This window comes from Palaemon carinicauda, chromosome 18, assembly GCF_036898095.1.
Source record: "Palaemon carinicauda isolate YSFRI2023 chromosome 18, ASM3689809v2, whole genome shotgun sequence".
In the NCBI taxonomy this organism is placed as follows: domain Eukaryota; kingdom Metazoa; phylum Arthropoda; class Malacostraca; order Decapoda; family Palaemonidae; genus Palaemon; species Palaemon carinicauda.
Window position 1 is genome coordinate 110,414,380 of NC_090742.1, and position 14,281 is coordinate 110,428,660.

The 14,281-nt window shown below is 44.6% G+C and overlaps 1 protein-coding gene across 2 annotated transcripts in view; it reads left to right on the forward strand.

Moving 5' to 3' along the window:
* The window catches only part of BHD (Birt-Hogg-Dube), a 61,827-nt gene that overhangs the window by 18,719 nt on the left and 28,827 nt on the right, over positions 1-14,281 (forward strand). For both annotated transcript variants that reach the window (XM_068392674.1, XM_068392673.1), the window contains exons 4-5: positions 7,049-7,168; positions 7,396-7,505. In XM_068392674.1, the coding sequence (XP_068248775.1) occupies positions 7,049-7,168; positions 7,396-7,505 (230 nt within the window). The remainder of the gene's footprint in view (positions 1-7,048; positions 7,169-7,395; positions 7,506-14,281) is intronic.

Here is a 14,281-nt window from a genome sequence, read left to right on the forward strand (position 1 = left end):
ATCCTCTTTCTGTCTTACGACATATTCTATTGTACCTTCTACAACTCCATCTTCGAGTTGCCCAGCCTAAGCTCCATCATCAGGGCAATAACCTTGCAGCCATCCATCATGCTTGTTGCCTTCCTGATTTTTTATCATTAAAACTTTACTTTTCAATATTTAACTTAGCCGGTGATTATAATAGCTGCAGCTCTGCTGCTCGACAGAAAACTCTACGGAAAAAATCCGCCAGCGATCGCTATACAGGTAGGGGGTGTACTTCAACAGCGCCATCTGTCGTCCAGATACCCAGTACTCATTGTAAACAAAGAACTCAATTTTCTCTCTGTCGTGCTACCGGCAAGACCTACTAATTCGCTGTTGCTAACTGGATTTGTTTTCACAACTATTTGGTGAAGTACACCATTCTAGTTTTGAGCTTTCGCTGTGCAGGCTTTCTCTTCAATAAATCCTTGCATTCTTTTTTTGATTACGGATCATTTGTTGATGACTTTGGATAGTTTTTGAATTCCCCTTTGACCAATTCAAAATGGCTGACCCTTCTCAAGTCCCAAAATTTAGGAAGTGTAATGCTAGGGACTGTTCAAGGCGTCTTCCGAAGGCCTCTATCGACCCTCACACTGTTTGTTCCAATTGTCGGGATAAAACCTGTCAATTGGAAGATCGATGTGAGGAATGCGTTGGGCTTTCGGAATTCGATTTTATCGAATTCCTAAAGTATACACGTAGGCTAGAGAGAGATAGAGTAAGGAGAAGTTCCTCTCGTTCTGTTGAAATTTCCTCTCCTCATGCCCCACAACCTATTCCTTCCCCTGTAGTGGTTGCTCCTAATCCCCCTTCTGGCACTCAGGAACCTTCGATGGCTGATATGATGCGTGCCATCCAAGCTCTGGGTGAGAGAGTCGAGTCCCTGGCTAGTGACCGTAACCAGCTCATGGCGGACGTCAAGGAGCTGAAGTGTAAAAGTGCTGTGGGAAGTGTTAAAGTGAGTGATAGTGTTGTGGATAGTGTTGCGCTTGAGGGTTCGTCTGTTCGTGCCTGTCGTCCTCCTAGTCCGGGACCTCTTGCAAGCTCCCAAGTCCAGGGGAGAAGCAATGTCGTACGACCAATGGGTTCGAGAGGCTTTAATCAGCGAACAGACGTTCCCTCCGTGGTACCGGGCGCATCTTCCCAAGATCGCCCCTGCCGCACAAAGACGAGAGAGCCCATTTATTCCTCGTCTTCAGAAGGTGTTTCTCGCAAGAAACAATGGACCAAGGTCTCACGACCATTAAAACGCAAGTCGGTCCCTTCCGCGCAAGTCCAACGGCCCAGCTGTAGCCACTGGGTCAGTTCGGACTCGCTGCAGTCTTCCGATGACTGCTCACCTCCTAAGAGAGGCAAAGCGGTACTGCCTCAGACAGTTACACCGTCTGTCGCCGCACCTGCTCCTGCAGACCCTAAGTGGTCTTTGCTGCAGAGCATGCAGTCTCAGTTAACATCTCTGATGCAGGACTTGCGTGCGGAGAAGGTTGCTGCTGCACCAGCTAGTACAGCCTCTTGCCTACAACCAGCCACACACTCGGTTGTGCGTCCTGTGGATGCTGAGGCGACCTTCTTGCGCACTCCAGTTGAGAGAGTTCCGCCACCCATGCGTTCCAGTGTGCCCTGCCAGCCGCATGTTGACGTTCAGCGACGCACGGAGCCTTCCGTTGACGTTCGCGAGGTACAACAACCGTCAGAGTTGTTTTGTTTTGACGCGGTGCGTCAACCTCCGCAACCCAGTGTGGTTGCCACTACTCACCCTCATCAGGCTAGACAGTCTGGAGTAGACGCTGTGCGTCCCCGCGCTGCTATGGTTGTTGCCAGCTCACAGACTGGGCAACAGTTCCATGACGTTGCGTCCGGCTCAGTCACGCATGCACCCGTGCGACCGGACTCAGCTAACCAGCCGTTACCTACTCCATTGCCGCTTCCTCCTCAATACTCGGATGATGGACTTTCGGATGATGACGGTGCTGCTCACGTTGATGAACCACTTTCGGATCTTGACGAGCCTAAGTCCACGCAACCCTCTTTGGACTTTAGGAAGGTTTTAGCTCTGTTCAAAGAGATGTTTCCGGACCAGTTTGTGTCTGTGGCTCCGCGCTCTCCTCCGTCAGAGTTTGTTTTAGGTATGCCGTCATCCTCGCCTGCCTTTACTAGACTCGTCCTTGCACGCTCGTCCAAGAGAGCTTTACGAGTGATAGGAGAATGGATGCAATCCAAAAAGAGTCTAGGGAAGACAGCCTTTACGTTTCCCTCTGCTAGACTCTCTTCTAGATCGAGCGTCTGGTATGCCACGGGAGAAGTTCTCGGCTTGGGAGTTCCTGCTTCTGCCCAGGGCGACTTCTCAAGTCTGGTAGACTCTCCCCGCCGGCTAGCCATGAGACGCTCAAAAATATGTTGGTCATCTTCGGACCTAGACCACCTTTTGAAAGGGATATTTAGAGCCTTCGAGGTCTTCAACTTTTTAGACTGGTGTCTGGGAGCTCTTAGCAGGAAGATCTCTCCGACAGAGAAGGAGACTTCCTTGCTCATCATGTCCTGCATGGACAAGGCCGTACGTGACGGGTCTAATGAGCTTGCAGCATCGTTCGTGTCCGGAGTCCTCAAGAAGCGTGAGAACCTTTGCTCTTTCCTGTCAGCTGGAGTCACACCTTGCCAAAGATCCGAACTTCTGTTTGCTCCTCTTTCTAAGTGCCTCTTTCCAGAGGACCTGATTAAGGAGATTGCTGCTTCTTTGATACAGAAGGATACTCATGATCTGGTTGCGTCCTCTGCTCGCAAAGCCACTCCTTTGCCTACCTTGTCAGCTAGACCAAGGATGGACACTCCAGCGTCCCGATTTATTCCGCCCTTTCGTGGCAGAGCCTCCAGTAGAGGAGGTGCTCGTGCCGAAGGGAGACGTGGAAAGAAGAAAGGAACCAAGTCCTTTAAAGGCAGAGTCTGACTGCCAGCTTCTTCAGACAGCAGTGGGAGCCAGACTCAAGAACTTCTGGCAGACCTGGGAGAAGAGAGGCGCAGATGCACAATCTGTGAAGTTGCTCAGAGAGGGGTACAAGATCCCGTTTGTACGAAAACCCCCTCTAGCAACGTCTCCCATCGATCTCTCTCCCAGGTACAGAGAGGAAGACAAGAGACGAGCATTGAAACAGGAAGTGTGTCTCTTACTAGAAAAGGGAGCGGTAGTCAAAGTCCTGGACCATCAAACCCCGGGCTTCTACAACCGTCTCTTCTTAGTGGCAAAGAAGACAGGAGGGTGGAGGCCGGTGCTAGACGTTAGTGCGCTGAATGTCTTTGTCACAAAGCAGACGTTCTCCATGGAGACCACAAAGTCCGTTCTAGCAGCGGTCAGAAGGGAAGACTGGATGGTCTCTTTAGACCTAAGGGACGCATACTTCCACGTCCCCATCCACCCAGACTCCCAACCTTTTCTGAGATTTGTTTACGAAAAGGTTGTCTACCAGTTTCAAGCCCTGTGCTTTGGCCTAAGCACAGCTCCTCTTGTGTTTACGAGGCTGATGAGGAATGTAGCCAAATTCCTTCATTTAGCGGACATCCGAGCCTCCCTCTATTTGGACGACTGGCTTCTAAGAGCTTCTTCCAGTCGTCGCTGTCTGAAGGATCTAAAGTGGACTCTAGATCTGACCAAGGAATTGGGTCTCCTTGTCAATTTGGAAAAGTCTCAAGTGGTCCCATCCCAAACTATTGTGTATTTAGGGATGGAGATTCACAGTCTAGCTTTTCGGGCTTTTCCGTCGGCCCCCAGAACAAGCCAAGCCCAGTTATGCATCCAGAACATGCTGAAGAAGGAACGATGTTCAGTCAGGCAGTGGATGAGTCTGATAGGGACACTATCATCCCTGGAACAGTTCGTATCGTTAGGAAGACTACATCTCCGTCCTCTTCAATATCACCTTGCTGTTTACTGGAAAAAGGACAAGACGCTAGAAGCGGTCTCGATCCCCATTTCCGAGAAGATGAAGTCTTGCCTGACTTGGTGGAAGGACAGTATCAGCCTCAGAGAGGGTCTGCCCCTGGCTGTTCAGACTCCCAACCACGTTCTCTTCTCGGACGCATCGGACACAGGCTGGGGCGCGACATTAGACGGTCGGGAATGCTTGGGAACTTGGAACTCGAGTCAAAGGACAATGCATATCAACTGCAAGGAGCTACTGGCAGTTCATCTGGCCTTGAAAAGCTTCAAGTCTCTCCTTCAAGGCAAAGTGGTGGAGGTGAACTCGGACAACACCACGGCTTTGGCGTACATCTCCAAGCAAGGAGGGACCCACTCTATGACGTTGTACAAGATCGCAAGGGACCTCCTTACCTGGTCAAAAGGTCAAAACATTTCGCTAGTAACGAGGTTCATCCAAGGCAACTTGAATGTCATGGCAGATTGCCTCAGTCGGAAGGGACAAATCATTCCAACAGAATGGACCCTACACAAGGATGTGTGCAAGAGACTTTGGGCCACATGGGGCCAGCCAACCATAGATCTTTTCGCAACCTCGATGACCAAGAGGCTCCCAATATATTGCTCACCAATCCCGGACCCAGCAGCAGTTCATATAGATGCCTTTCTCCTAGATTGGTCACATCTAGACCTATATGCATTCCCCCCGTTCAAGATTGTCAACAAGGTACTGCAGAAGTTCGCCTCTCACGAAGGGACAAGGTTGACGTTAGTTGCTCCCCTCTGGCCCGCGAGAGAATGGTTCACCGAGGTACTTCGATGGCTAGTGGACGTTCCCAGAACTCTTCCTCTAAGGGTGGACCTTCTACGTCAGCCACACGTAAAGAACTGCCTTCAGACTATCGAAAGACTCTCGAGAGCTAGAGGCTTTTCGAAGGAGGCAGCCAGGGCGATTGCTAGAGCAAGGAGGACATCCACCCTTAGAGTCTACCAATCGAAGTGGGAAGTCTTCCGAAACTGGTGCAAGTCAGTATCTGTATCCTCGACCAGTACCTCTGTAACTCAAATAGCTGACTTCCTTTTATACCTGAGGAAAGAACGATCTCTTTCAGCTCCCACTATCAAGGGTTACAGAAGCATGTTGGCATCAGTCTTCCGTCACAGAGGCTTGGATCTTTCCAACAATAAAGATCTACAGGACCTCCTTAAGTCTTTTGAGACCACGAAGGAGCGTCGTTTGGCTACATCAGGTTGGAATTTAGACGTGGTACTAAGATTCCTCATGTCAGAAAGGTTCGAGCCGCTACAATCAGCCTCCTTTAAAGATCTCACCTTAAAGACTCTTTTCCTGGTTTGCTTAGCCACAGCTAAAAGAGTCAGTGAGATTCATGCCTTCAGCAAGAACATCGGATTTTCATCTGAAACGGCTACATGTTCTCTACAACTTGGTTTTCTAGCCAAAAACGAGCTACCTTCTCGTCCTTGGCCGAAATCGTTCGATATTCCAAGCCTATCGAATATGGTTGGAAATGAACTAGAAAGAGTCTTATGCCCTGTGAGAGCTCTTAAGTTCTATTTAAGACGAACTAAACCTTTACGAGGACAGTCAGAAGCTTTATGGTGTTCAGTTAAGAAACCATCTTTGCCTATGTCAAAGAATGCTTTATCCTATTTTATCAGACTGTTAATACGAGAAGCTCATTCACATCTGAGTGAGGAAGACCAAGCTTTGCTGAAGGTAAGGACACATGAAGTTAGAGCTGTCGCAACTTCAGTGGCCTTTAAACAAAATAGATCTCTGCAGAGTATAATGGACGCAACCTATTGGAGAAGCAAGTCAGTGTTCGCGTCTTTTTATCTTAAGGATGTCCAGTCTCTTTACGAGGACTGCTACACTCTGGGACCATTCGTAGCAGCGAGTGCAGTAGTGGGTGAGGGCTCAACCACTACAATCCCCTAATTCCATAAACTTTCTAATCTTTCTCTTGAAATGTTTTTTATTGTTGTTTTTGGGTTGTCCGGAAGGCTAAGAAGCCTTTCGCATCCTGGTTGATTTGGCGGGTGGTCAAATTCTTTTCTTGAGAAGCGCCTAGATTAGAGGTTTTGATGAGGTCCTGTGGTATGGGTTGCAACCCTTCATACTTCAGATCCTAGGGGTCGCTCAGCATCCTAAGAGGATCGCGAGGCTCAGTAAGGAAGACGTACTTAAAAAGGCAGAGTAATTGTTCAAGTCGACTTCCTTACCAGGTACCTATTTATTTTGTTTTTGTTATTTTGATAACTTCTAAAATAAAAAAAAATAAAAATCCTTAGCTCATAATGATGTAAACATTTATTGCTGGTCTCTATTATAATCACCGGCTAAGTTAAATATTGAAAAATGTTATTTTGATAATAAAATAAATTTTTGAATATACTTAACCGGTGATTATAAATTAAAGGACCCTCCCTTCCTCCCCAATAGAGACGCAGTGGACCGAGGAGAAAATTGAGTTCTTTGTTTACAATGAGTACTGGGTATCTGGACGACAGATGGCGCTGTTGAAGTACACCCCCTACCTGTATAGCGATCGCTGGCGGATTTTTTCCGTAGAGTTTTCTGTCGAGCAGCAGAGCTGCAGCTATTATAATCACCGGGTAAGTATATTCAAAAATTTATTTTATTATCAAAATAACATTTTTCATACATTATTTCTTGTACTGAATGTTAACATAAGATTGAAGGGGAAGAATCCTTTTAGAATCTATGATACTTTGTGTGTTTTGGTAGGTTAAACCATAACACTGTACTAAGACTGTTCAAACATTTTTCCCAAATAAATCGGTTTCAATTATGTCTTTGTATTATGCCATTTCAGCTTATGAAAGGTTCCATAGAGAGACTGTTTTTATATAGAGACCTATAATGTCCCTTTTGTAAGCAAGATATTTGACATAATGAAGTGACCCATTATGTAGCCATACTTAAAAGTAATACATGAGGATATTTGATGTTAGTTTGTAGAGGCATAAAGTTTTATTAGATATATTAAAATATTTTGAAATATTTACTGTTTGTAATCCGTTTTGCAGTTATTGTAATACAGTAATGTGATTGTATTTTTTCCACAGCCTGGTTATATAAGTAATGATGATGCTTCTAGAGTTAGCTATGTGAGCTCACAGTTTCCACTGCAGTCAGAACTATATGTTTTAGTTCGTCAGGGCTGCATACGTTCTCTCAGTTGTGAGGTAAGGTAATGTAATCTGCTATATTGGAGTATTTCTAGTTTTAAGATAGTTTTGCTGTGGTTTTTGGATCCTTACAAAAAATGCCTATGGTAAACCAAGAGTAACATTTCAGTAATTTTTAGTTTGAAAGCCAGATACAGTATTGTGCAAGGAAAAGTTTCTTAAATATTTTTTCTGTGGCCTGATAAGAAAATATTTTTAGAGTTTTTGTTTCTGCCTTTTTACAGGTCTGTCCAGGAAAGGAAGGCCCCATCTATTTTGGAGATGAAGCTCGTGGTCATGTATTATCGTATACCTTTTTCTTACGTGATGTTCAAGCTAGAGGGTTCCAAAGATGGTATGATTTTCAATTTGACTGATTCTGTAATACTTTTTAAAACTGGCTTTATAGGTGATTTGATTACTATAGGTTTTTCCTGGATGACTATATTTTACAATAGCACCACCACATATTTTTAAATATTAAACTTAGCCGGTGAATATATAATAGCTGACGTCTCCGACGGCTCGACAGATTCCAAAAACTCGCGAGCGATTGCCGTGAAGGTTGCGGGTGTGACCACCAGCGCCGACTATCGGCCAGATACCGCATATACTTGTCAATTTCTTCAGTTCTTCTTTGTCGGTCTTGTCGACAAGTTGGTTCCGCTCGCTTTATGACCTCGAGTTTTCGACCGAATTGGTGAAGTACTTGGTTTTGGTTTTATTGCTTTCGCCGTGTTGGATTATTCAATACTATCTTCAAAAGAAATGCTTTTGAAAGGAGAGGAAAAGTGTTTTGCCCTTGCTTTTTTTTTTTTAATCTCTGGTTTTTTCCATAGAGAAAAGATGGCCAACCCTTCCCTCAGTGTACGGAAGTGTGTTAAAGGCTTTTAGTAATTATTTTATCACTTTATAAAATATTGTTGATATTTATAGATTTACCTCTATATATTTTATATTTTATATCTCACCCGCCTTTATTAGGCCTCTTCGATTAGCTTTCCATTTATACTAAACATCAAGATAAATTTTATGTTTTTGTTTATATGCGGCCTTTACCTATTCCTTGTAGGCGGTCCTAACTTGGAAAACGAAGTTAAACAACGTTGAGCCCATTCAACTTTTATTTTTGTTTAGTTTAAAACAGTTGCTCTGTAAGAGTGATGAAATGAATATTTTTTAGAAAATATTTTAAGAAATATATTCTTTGAATAGTCTTCGTGCTGTTTTTTCAAAGATGAACTAACGTTTGGTTTATTTATGCTACGCAGTTTGCGCTCTATCGTTACGATAGAGAAAGAGAGAATCATGGTTTCACTTTGCAGAAAGAGTAAATCGATTTTGACGTTTTGTTCATTCTTCTTTCAAACTGAAGTGTTTTAGATACTAATTTAAAGGAACTTGTTAATTTTCAATTTCTTAGTCCTTTCAGTTTTTTCCTTTAGTCAAATAACCTGTTATTGACGAAGGGTGAGTGGGCCATTCTCTTGTGAGTGACAAGAGAGAGAGAGAGAGAACGATCCGTTCTTTATTCTCGTCCCAAGTCTCTGTACAAGGAGTTTGGGAGCGAGTAACGTTGTTCTCGATTCAGTTTTTTTTTTACTCTCGTCCCAAGTCTCTGTACGGGGAGAGAGGATAAAACGTTTTAGTTTTTATTCTCGTCCCAAGGCACTGTACGGTGAGAGATTGAAAACGTAGTCCTTAGTGAACTAGTGTTTAGTCTCCTCCCCAGTCACTGATCTTTTTAACTTTATATATTTCCGTTTTATTCGATATATATGTATATGTTTATTGATTTTTGCATGTGTGTTTCATTTTGTACTAATGTGCTTACATTATACGACTCATTTCGCAATTCTAACCTTTTGATGTAAGGGAGAATTGCGTGCTTCAGGTAGAAATCAGTTTTATTCATGTCTAATGTAAAATTATTGAAAAATACGATATCAGTGAAGTAAGTGCAAAAAAAAAAAAACATGTTCTGTGTTGCGGAGGGTTCGTTTGTTCGTGCTTGTCACTTGCCTAGTCCGAGACCTCTTTCAGGCTCCCCTGCACCAGGGAGAAGGAATGTCGTAGGACCTAAGGGAGTGAGGAGTGTAAACCAACGAACAGACGTTCCCTCAAAGGTATCAGACGTTACTCGGCAAGCACGTCCTTGCCATAAGACAGGAGAGACGAAGTTTCTCCTCGTCTTCCGATGATTCGTCTCTTTAAAAGCCTGGGCGTAAAGTTTCGAGACGGTTGAAACGTTTATTAGTTCCTTCAGAACAAGTTCAACGTCCTAGCTGTAGTCATAATAAGAGTCCCGTTCATAGCGATGACGTTCATGTACAGACGTTTCTGCCACAGACTCGACGTGACGTTGAGCGGTAGACACAACGTGACATCGAGTGTGCCGTAGTCTCGATATAGCATCGATCAGCAGTCACTGCTGTTTACTACGTGACGTTTGAACGTCAGCCACTGCAGTCACAGGTTGATCCGAAGTTAGATATGCTGTTAAAGCTTTCTTCTTCAATAGAAGCTTTCGATCCTGTTCCTGTGCGAAAGGATCCTTTGCTTTTTGTACGTCACGGTTCTGGGATACGCGATTCGGGTCTTCAACCTTCTAGACGAGCTTTGTGACGCCACGCTGACGTTATCTCTAGTGACAGCTTTGCTGTTAAGCGAGATGCGGAGCATAAATCTCGATGTAACTTTGATCGCTTTGAACGTCAGTCACCGCAGTCACAGCTTGACGTTGAGATGCAGACACCGCAGACACGACGTGACGTTGAGCGGTAGACACCGTAGACATGACGTGACGTCGAGGGTCAGTCATCGTAGTCACGATATAGCATCGAACAGCAGTCACCGCTGTTACTACGGGACGTTTGAACGTCAGTTACTTCTGTCACGACGTGTAGTAGAATAACATTCTCTGCAGTCACAACGTGACATCGACCCTCCAACTTTAACTTCTGTTCATATACAAGTTGATGTAGCCTGTCAGGCTTTTCCTTCACGTCATTCTGAATATAAATCTCCTTCTCGCAAGACTTTAGATTTATCAGATGATGTGCCTTCTGAAGAAGTTGATGACCCCCTTTCAACTAATGTACCTTTGGGGAGTCATTCAGAAGAGGAGTAACCTAGGGTGGTCCAACAATCCCTTGTATTTTAATTATGAATTTCTTTAGTGAAATTTTGTCCTAGACTTTCTTCGACGCCTACTTTTACGAAGTCAGTTCTCTCTTGTTCTTCCAAGAGGGCCATGCTCTTACTGGGAGACTGGTTGGAATCCAGGAGAAGTTCAGGAAAGTCTGCTTTTGCTTTTCCTCCTTCTTAATTAGCTTCTCGCTCGGGCATCTGGTGGTGACACAGGAGAAGCTCGAGGAGAAGTTCTCGGCTTGGGAGTACCTGCCTCTGCCCAGGGAGACTTCTTAAGCCTTGTGGACTCTCCTCGTCGTCTAGCCATGAGACGCTCCAAGATTTTATGGTTGGCTTCAGAGCTAGACCATCTCCTGTTAGGAGTTTTTTCGAGCGTTTGAAGTTTTTATTTGTTGGATTGGTCCCTGGGAGCCTTAAGTAAGAAGGTCTCTCCAGCTGTCAATGTATTGCTGTACAATTATGTCATGCATGAACAAAGCTATCAGGGATGGCTCCAATGATCTGGCAGCCACGTTCACTGCAGGAACAAGGCTATCAGGGATGGCTCTAATGATCTGGCAGCCACGTTCACTGCAGGAGTACTTAAGATGTAAGTGCGCTCAATGTGTTCATTGTCAAGACAAACTTCACGATGAAGAATACCAAATTTGTCTTGGCAGCAGTAAGGGATGGCGACTGGATGGTCTCTCTCGACCTTCAGGATGCATACTTCCACATCCCGATTCATCCAAACTTTCAACAACATCTGAGGTTTGTGGACGGGAAAGTAATGTACCAATTTCGAGCACTGTACTTCGGCCTCATTCCTGCTCCTCTTGTTTTTACAAGGCCCTTGTAAAATGTAGCAAGCTTTCTACATTTTTTGAGGATTCAGAGCCTCCCTTTATTTTGACGACTGGCTAATCAGGGCGTCGTCATTATATCGCTGTCTGGAGAGCCTCTAATGGACATTAGACCTAACCAAGGAGCTAGGTCTCATAGTGAACGTAGAGTAGTCGTAACTTACAGTACCCCATCCCAGACTATTCTTTATTTGGGAATGGAGATACAGTGTCTGATTTTTCGGGCCTTTTCGTCTCCCACAAGAATGGAACAAGCTCTGTTAAAAGTCCATCACTTGCAAGAGAAAAACAGTTGCTCTGTAAGAGTTTGAACTAGCCTCGTGGGAACTCTTTCATCGCTGGAGTAGTTTATCTCTCTGGGGAGACTCAACCTTTGCCCTCTCCAATTTCACCTAAACCATTGGAACAAGGAGAAGGGCTTAGAGAGTATCTCTTTCCCAATCTCCAACTCAGTCTAGACATGTCTGACTTGGTGGGACAGCAACATCAGACTTCGAGAAGGTCTTTCTCTTGCGATCAAGAACCCAAACCATGTGTTGTATTCAGATGCATCAGATTTGGGTTAGGGAGCTCCACTGGACAGTCTGGAATGCTCGGGTCTTTGGTCCACGGATCAGAAGGAACTCCATTTAAGGCAAGTAACATCCCTCCTTTGGCGAGATTTGTGCAAGGAAAAATGAATGTCTTGGCGGACTGCCTCAGCAGAAGAGGACAAGTCATCTCCATGGAGTGGACGTTGCACAAGACTGTGTGCGAGAAGCTATGGATGGCATGGGGTCAACCCACCATAGATCTTTTTGCGACTTCACTGACAAAGATGCTCTCGACTTACTGCTTTCCAGTTCCGGATCCAAAGGCAGCCCACATAGACGCTTTCCTGCTGGACTGGTCTCACCTGGACGTTTATGCCTTTCCACCTTTCAAGATCCTAAACAAGGTGCTGCAGAAGTTCACCTCTCATGAAGGGACCAGGTTGATGTTGGTTGCTCCACGCTGGCCCGCGAGAGAGTGGTTCTCAGAGGTACTTCTATGGCTGGTAGACGTTCCAAGAAGTCTGTCGTTGCGGATGGATCTCTTGCGACAGCCTCACGTAAAGAGATTTCATCAAAGCCTCCCCACGCTTCGTCTAACTGCCTTCAGACTATCGAAAGACTCTCTTGAGCTCGAGGGTTTTCGAAGGAGGCAGCTAGAGCGATCGCGAGGGCTAGAAGATCCTCTACCATCAGGATCTATCAGTCGAAATGGGAGGTATTTAGAGACTGGTGCAAGTCCTCCTCTATTTCCTCTTCCAAGTGCCTCTGTAGCGCAGATTGCAGATTTTCTGCTTTATCTGAGAAACGGTCGCTCCCTCTCTGCATCCACCATTAAAGGCTACAGAAGCATATTAGCTTCTGTTTTCAGGCATAGGGGTTTGGATCTCTCTAATAACAAAGATCTCCAAGACCTGCTTAAGTCTTTCGAGACTTCCAAGGAACGTCATATTTCGACTCCTGCTTGGAACTTGGACGTGGTCCTACGGTTCCTTATGTCAAACAGGTTTGAACCATTAAATTCAGCCTCCCTGAAGGATCTTACCCTCAAGACACTATTTTTTGGTGTGCTTGGCTTCGGCTAAAAGGGTTAGTGAGATACATGCTTTTAGCAAGAACATCGGCTCCTCCACTAATAAAGCAGTATGCGCTCTTCAACTTGGTTTTTTGGCCAAGAATGGACTTCCGTCTCGTCCTTGGCCTAAATCATTTGATATCCCCAGTCTTTCCGAGATTGTGGGGAATGAAGTTGAAAGAGTGCTGTGCCCCGTTAGAGCTCTTAAATTTTATTTATCCAGAGCTAAACCGCTGCGAGGTTGTTCAGAGGCTTTATGGTGCTCCGTTAAAAAGCCCTCTTTGCCCATGTCTAAGAATGCGTGGTCTTATTTTATTAGACTTTTGATTCGGGAGGCACACTCTCATTTAAGTGAGAAGGATCGTAATTTACTTAAAGTCAAGGCTCATGAAGTTAGAGCGATAGCAACTTCAGTAGCGTTTAAGCAAAATAGATCCATTAAAAGTATTATGGACGCGACCTTTTGGAGAGGCAAGTCGGTATTCGCTTCATATTACTTGAAAGATGTCCAGACTCATTATGAGGACTGCTACACACTGGGACCATTCGTAGCAGCGAGTGCAGTAGTGGGTGAAGGCTCTACCACTACATTCCCTTAATCCCAATATCCTTTTAATCTACTCTTGAAATTTTATTCTTATTTTGGGTTGTACGGGAGACTAAGAAGTCTTTCGCAATCTTTTTGATTTGGCGGGTGGTCAAAATGTTGTTTCTCGAGAGCGCCCAGATTAAGGGTATTGATGAGGTCCTGTTATAGGGGTGTTCGCCCTGGATATAACAGCTCCTGGGAGTCTTTCAGCATCCTGAGAGGATGGCTGGGCTTCGTGAAGAAAGCAGACTAATGAGGCAAAGTAATCATCAGAGTCAGCTTCCTTACCAGGTACCTATAATTAAGTTGGTTTTTTATGAAATATTGTCAAAAAACTCTTGAGCATTTACGCCTTTATTGTATTAATACTGGTCTCTACCCACCACCATGGGTGTGAATCAGCTATTATATATTCACCGGCTAAGTTTAATATTTAAAAATGATATTTTGATTATAAAATAAATTTTTGAATATACTTACCCGGTGAATATATAAATTAAAGGCCCTCCTTTCCTCCCCGATAGAGACCCAGCGGACTGAGAAGAACTGGAGAAATTGACAAGTATATGCGGTATCTGGCCGATAGTCGGCGCTGGTGGTCACACCCGCAACCTTCACGGCGACCGCTCGCGAGTTTTTGGAATCTGTCGAGCCGTCGGAGACGTCAGCTATTATATATTCACCGGGTAAGTACTGTATATTCAAAAATTTATTTTATAATCAAAATATCATATATGGTAAAATATTTTTAATATTAGTGGGAAAGCCATAGCTAGAGAGCATTGAAATATCTCTATGTTAATTGATGTAGTGCAGAATTATAGGGGAAAATATCAAAGGGTAATTTGTTCCTACCTGTCATACAAACCCTTGTCCTTTGATTAGGGAGATTGTTTCAGCACGAGCTGAAATCGTTCGTTAAAGTTGGTTAATAAGCGGTTATCC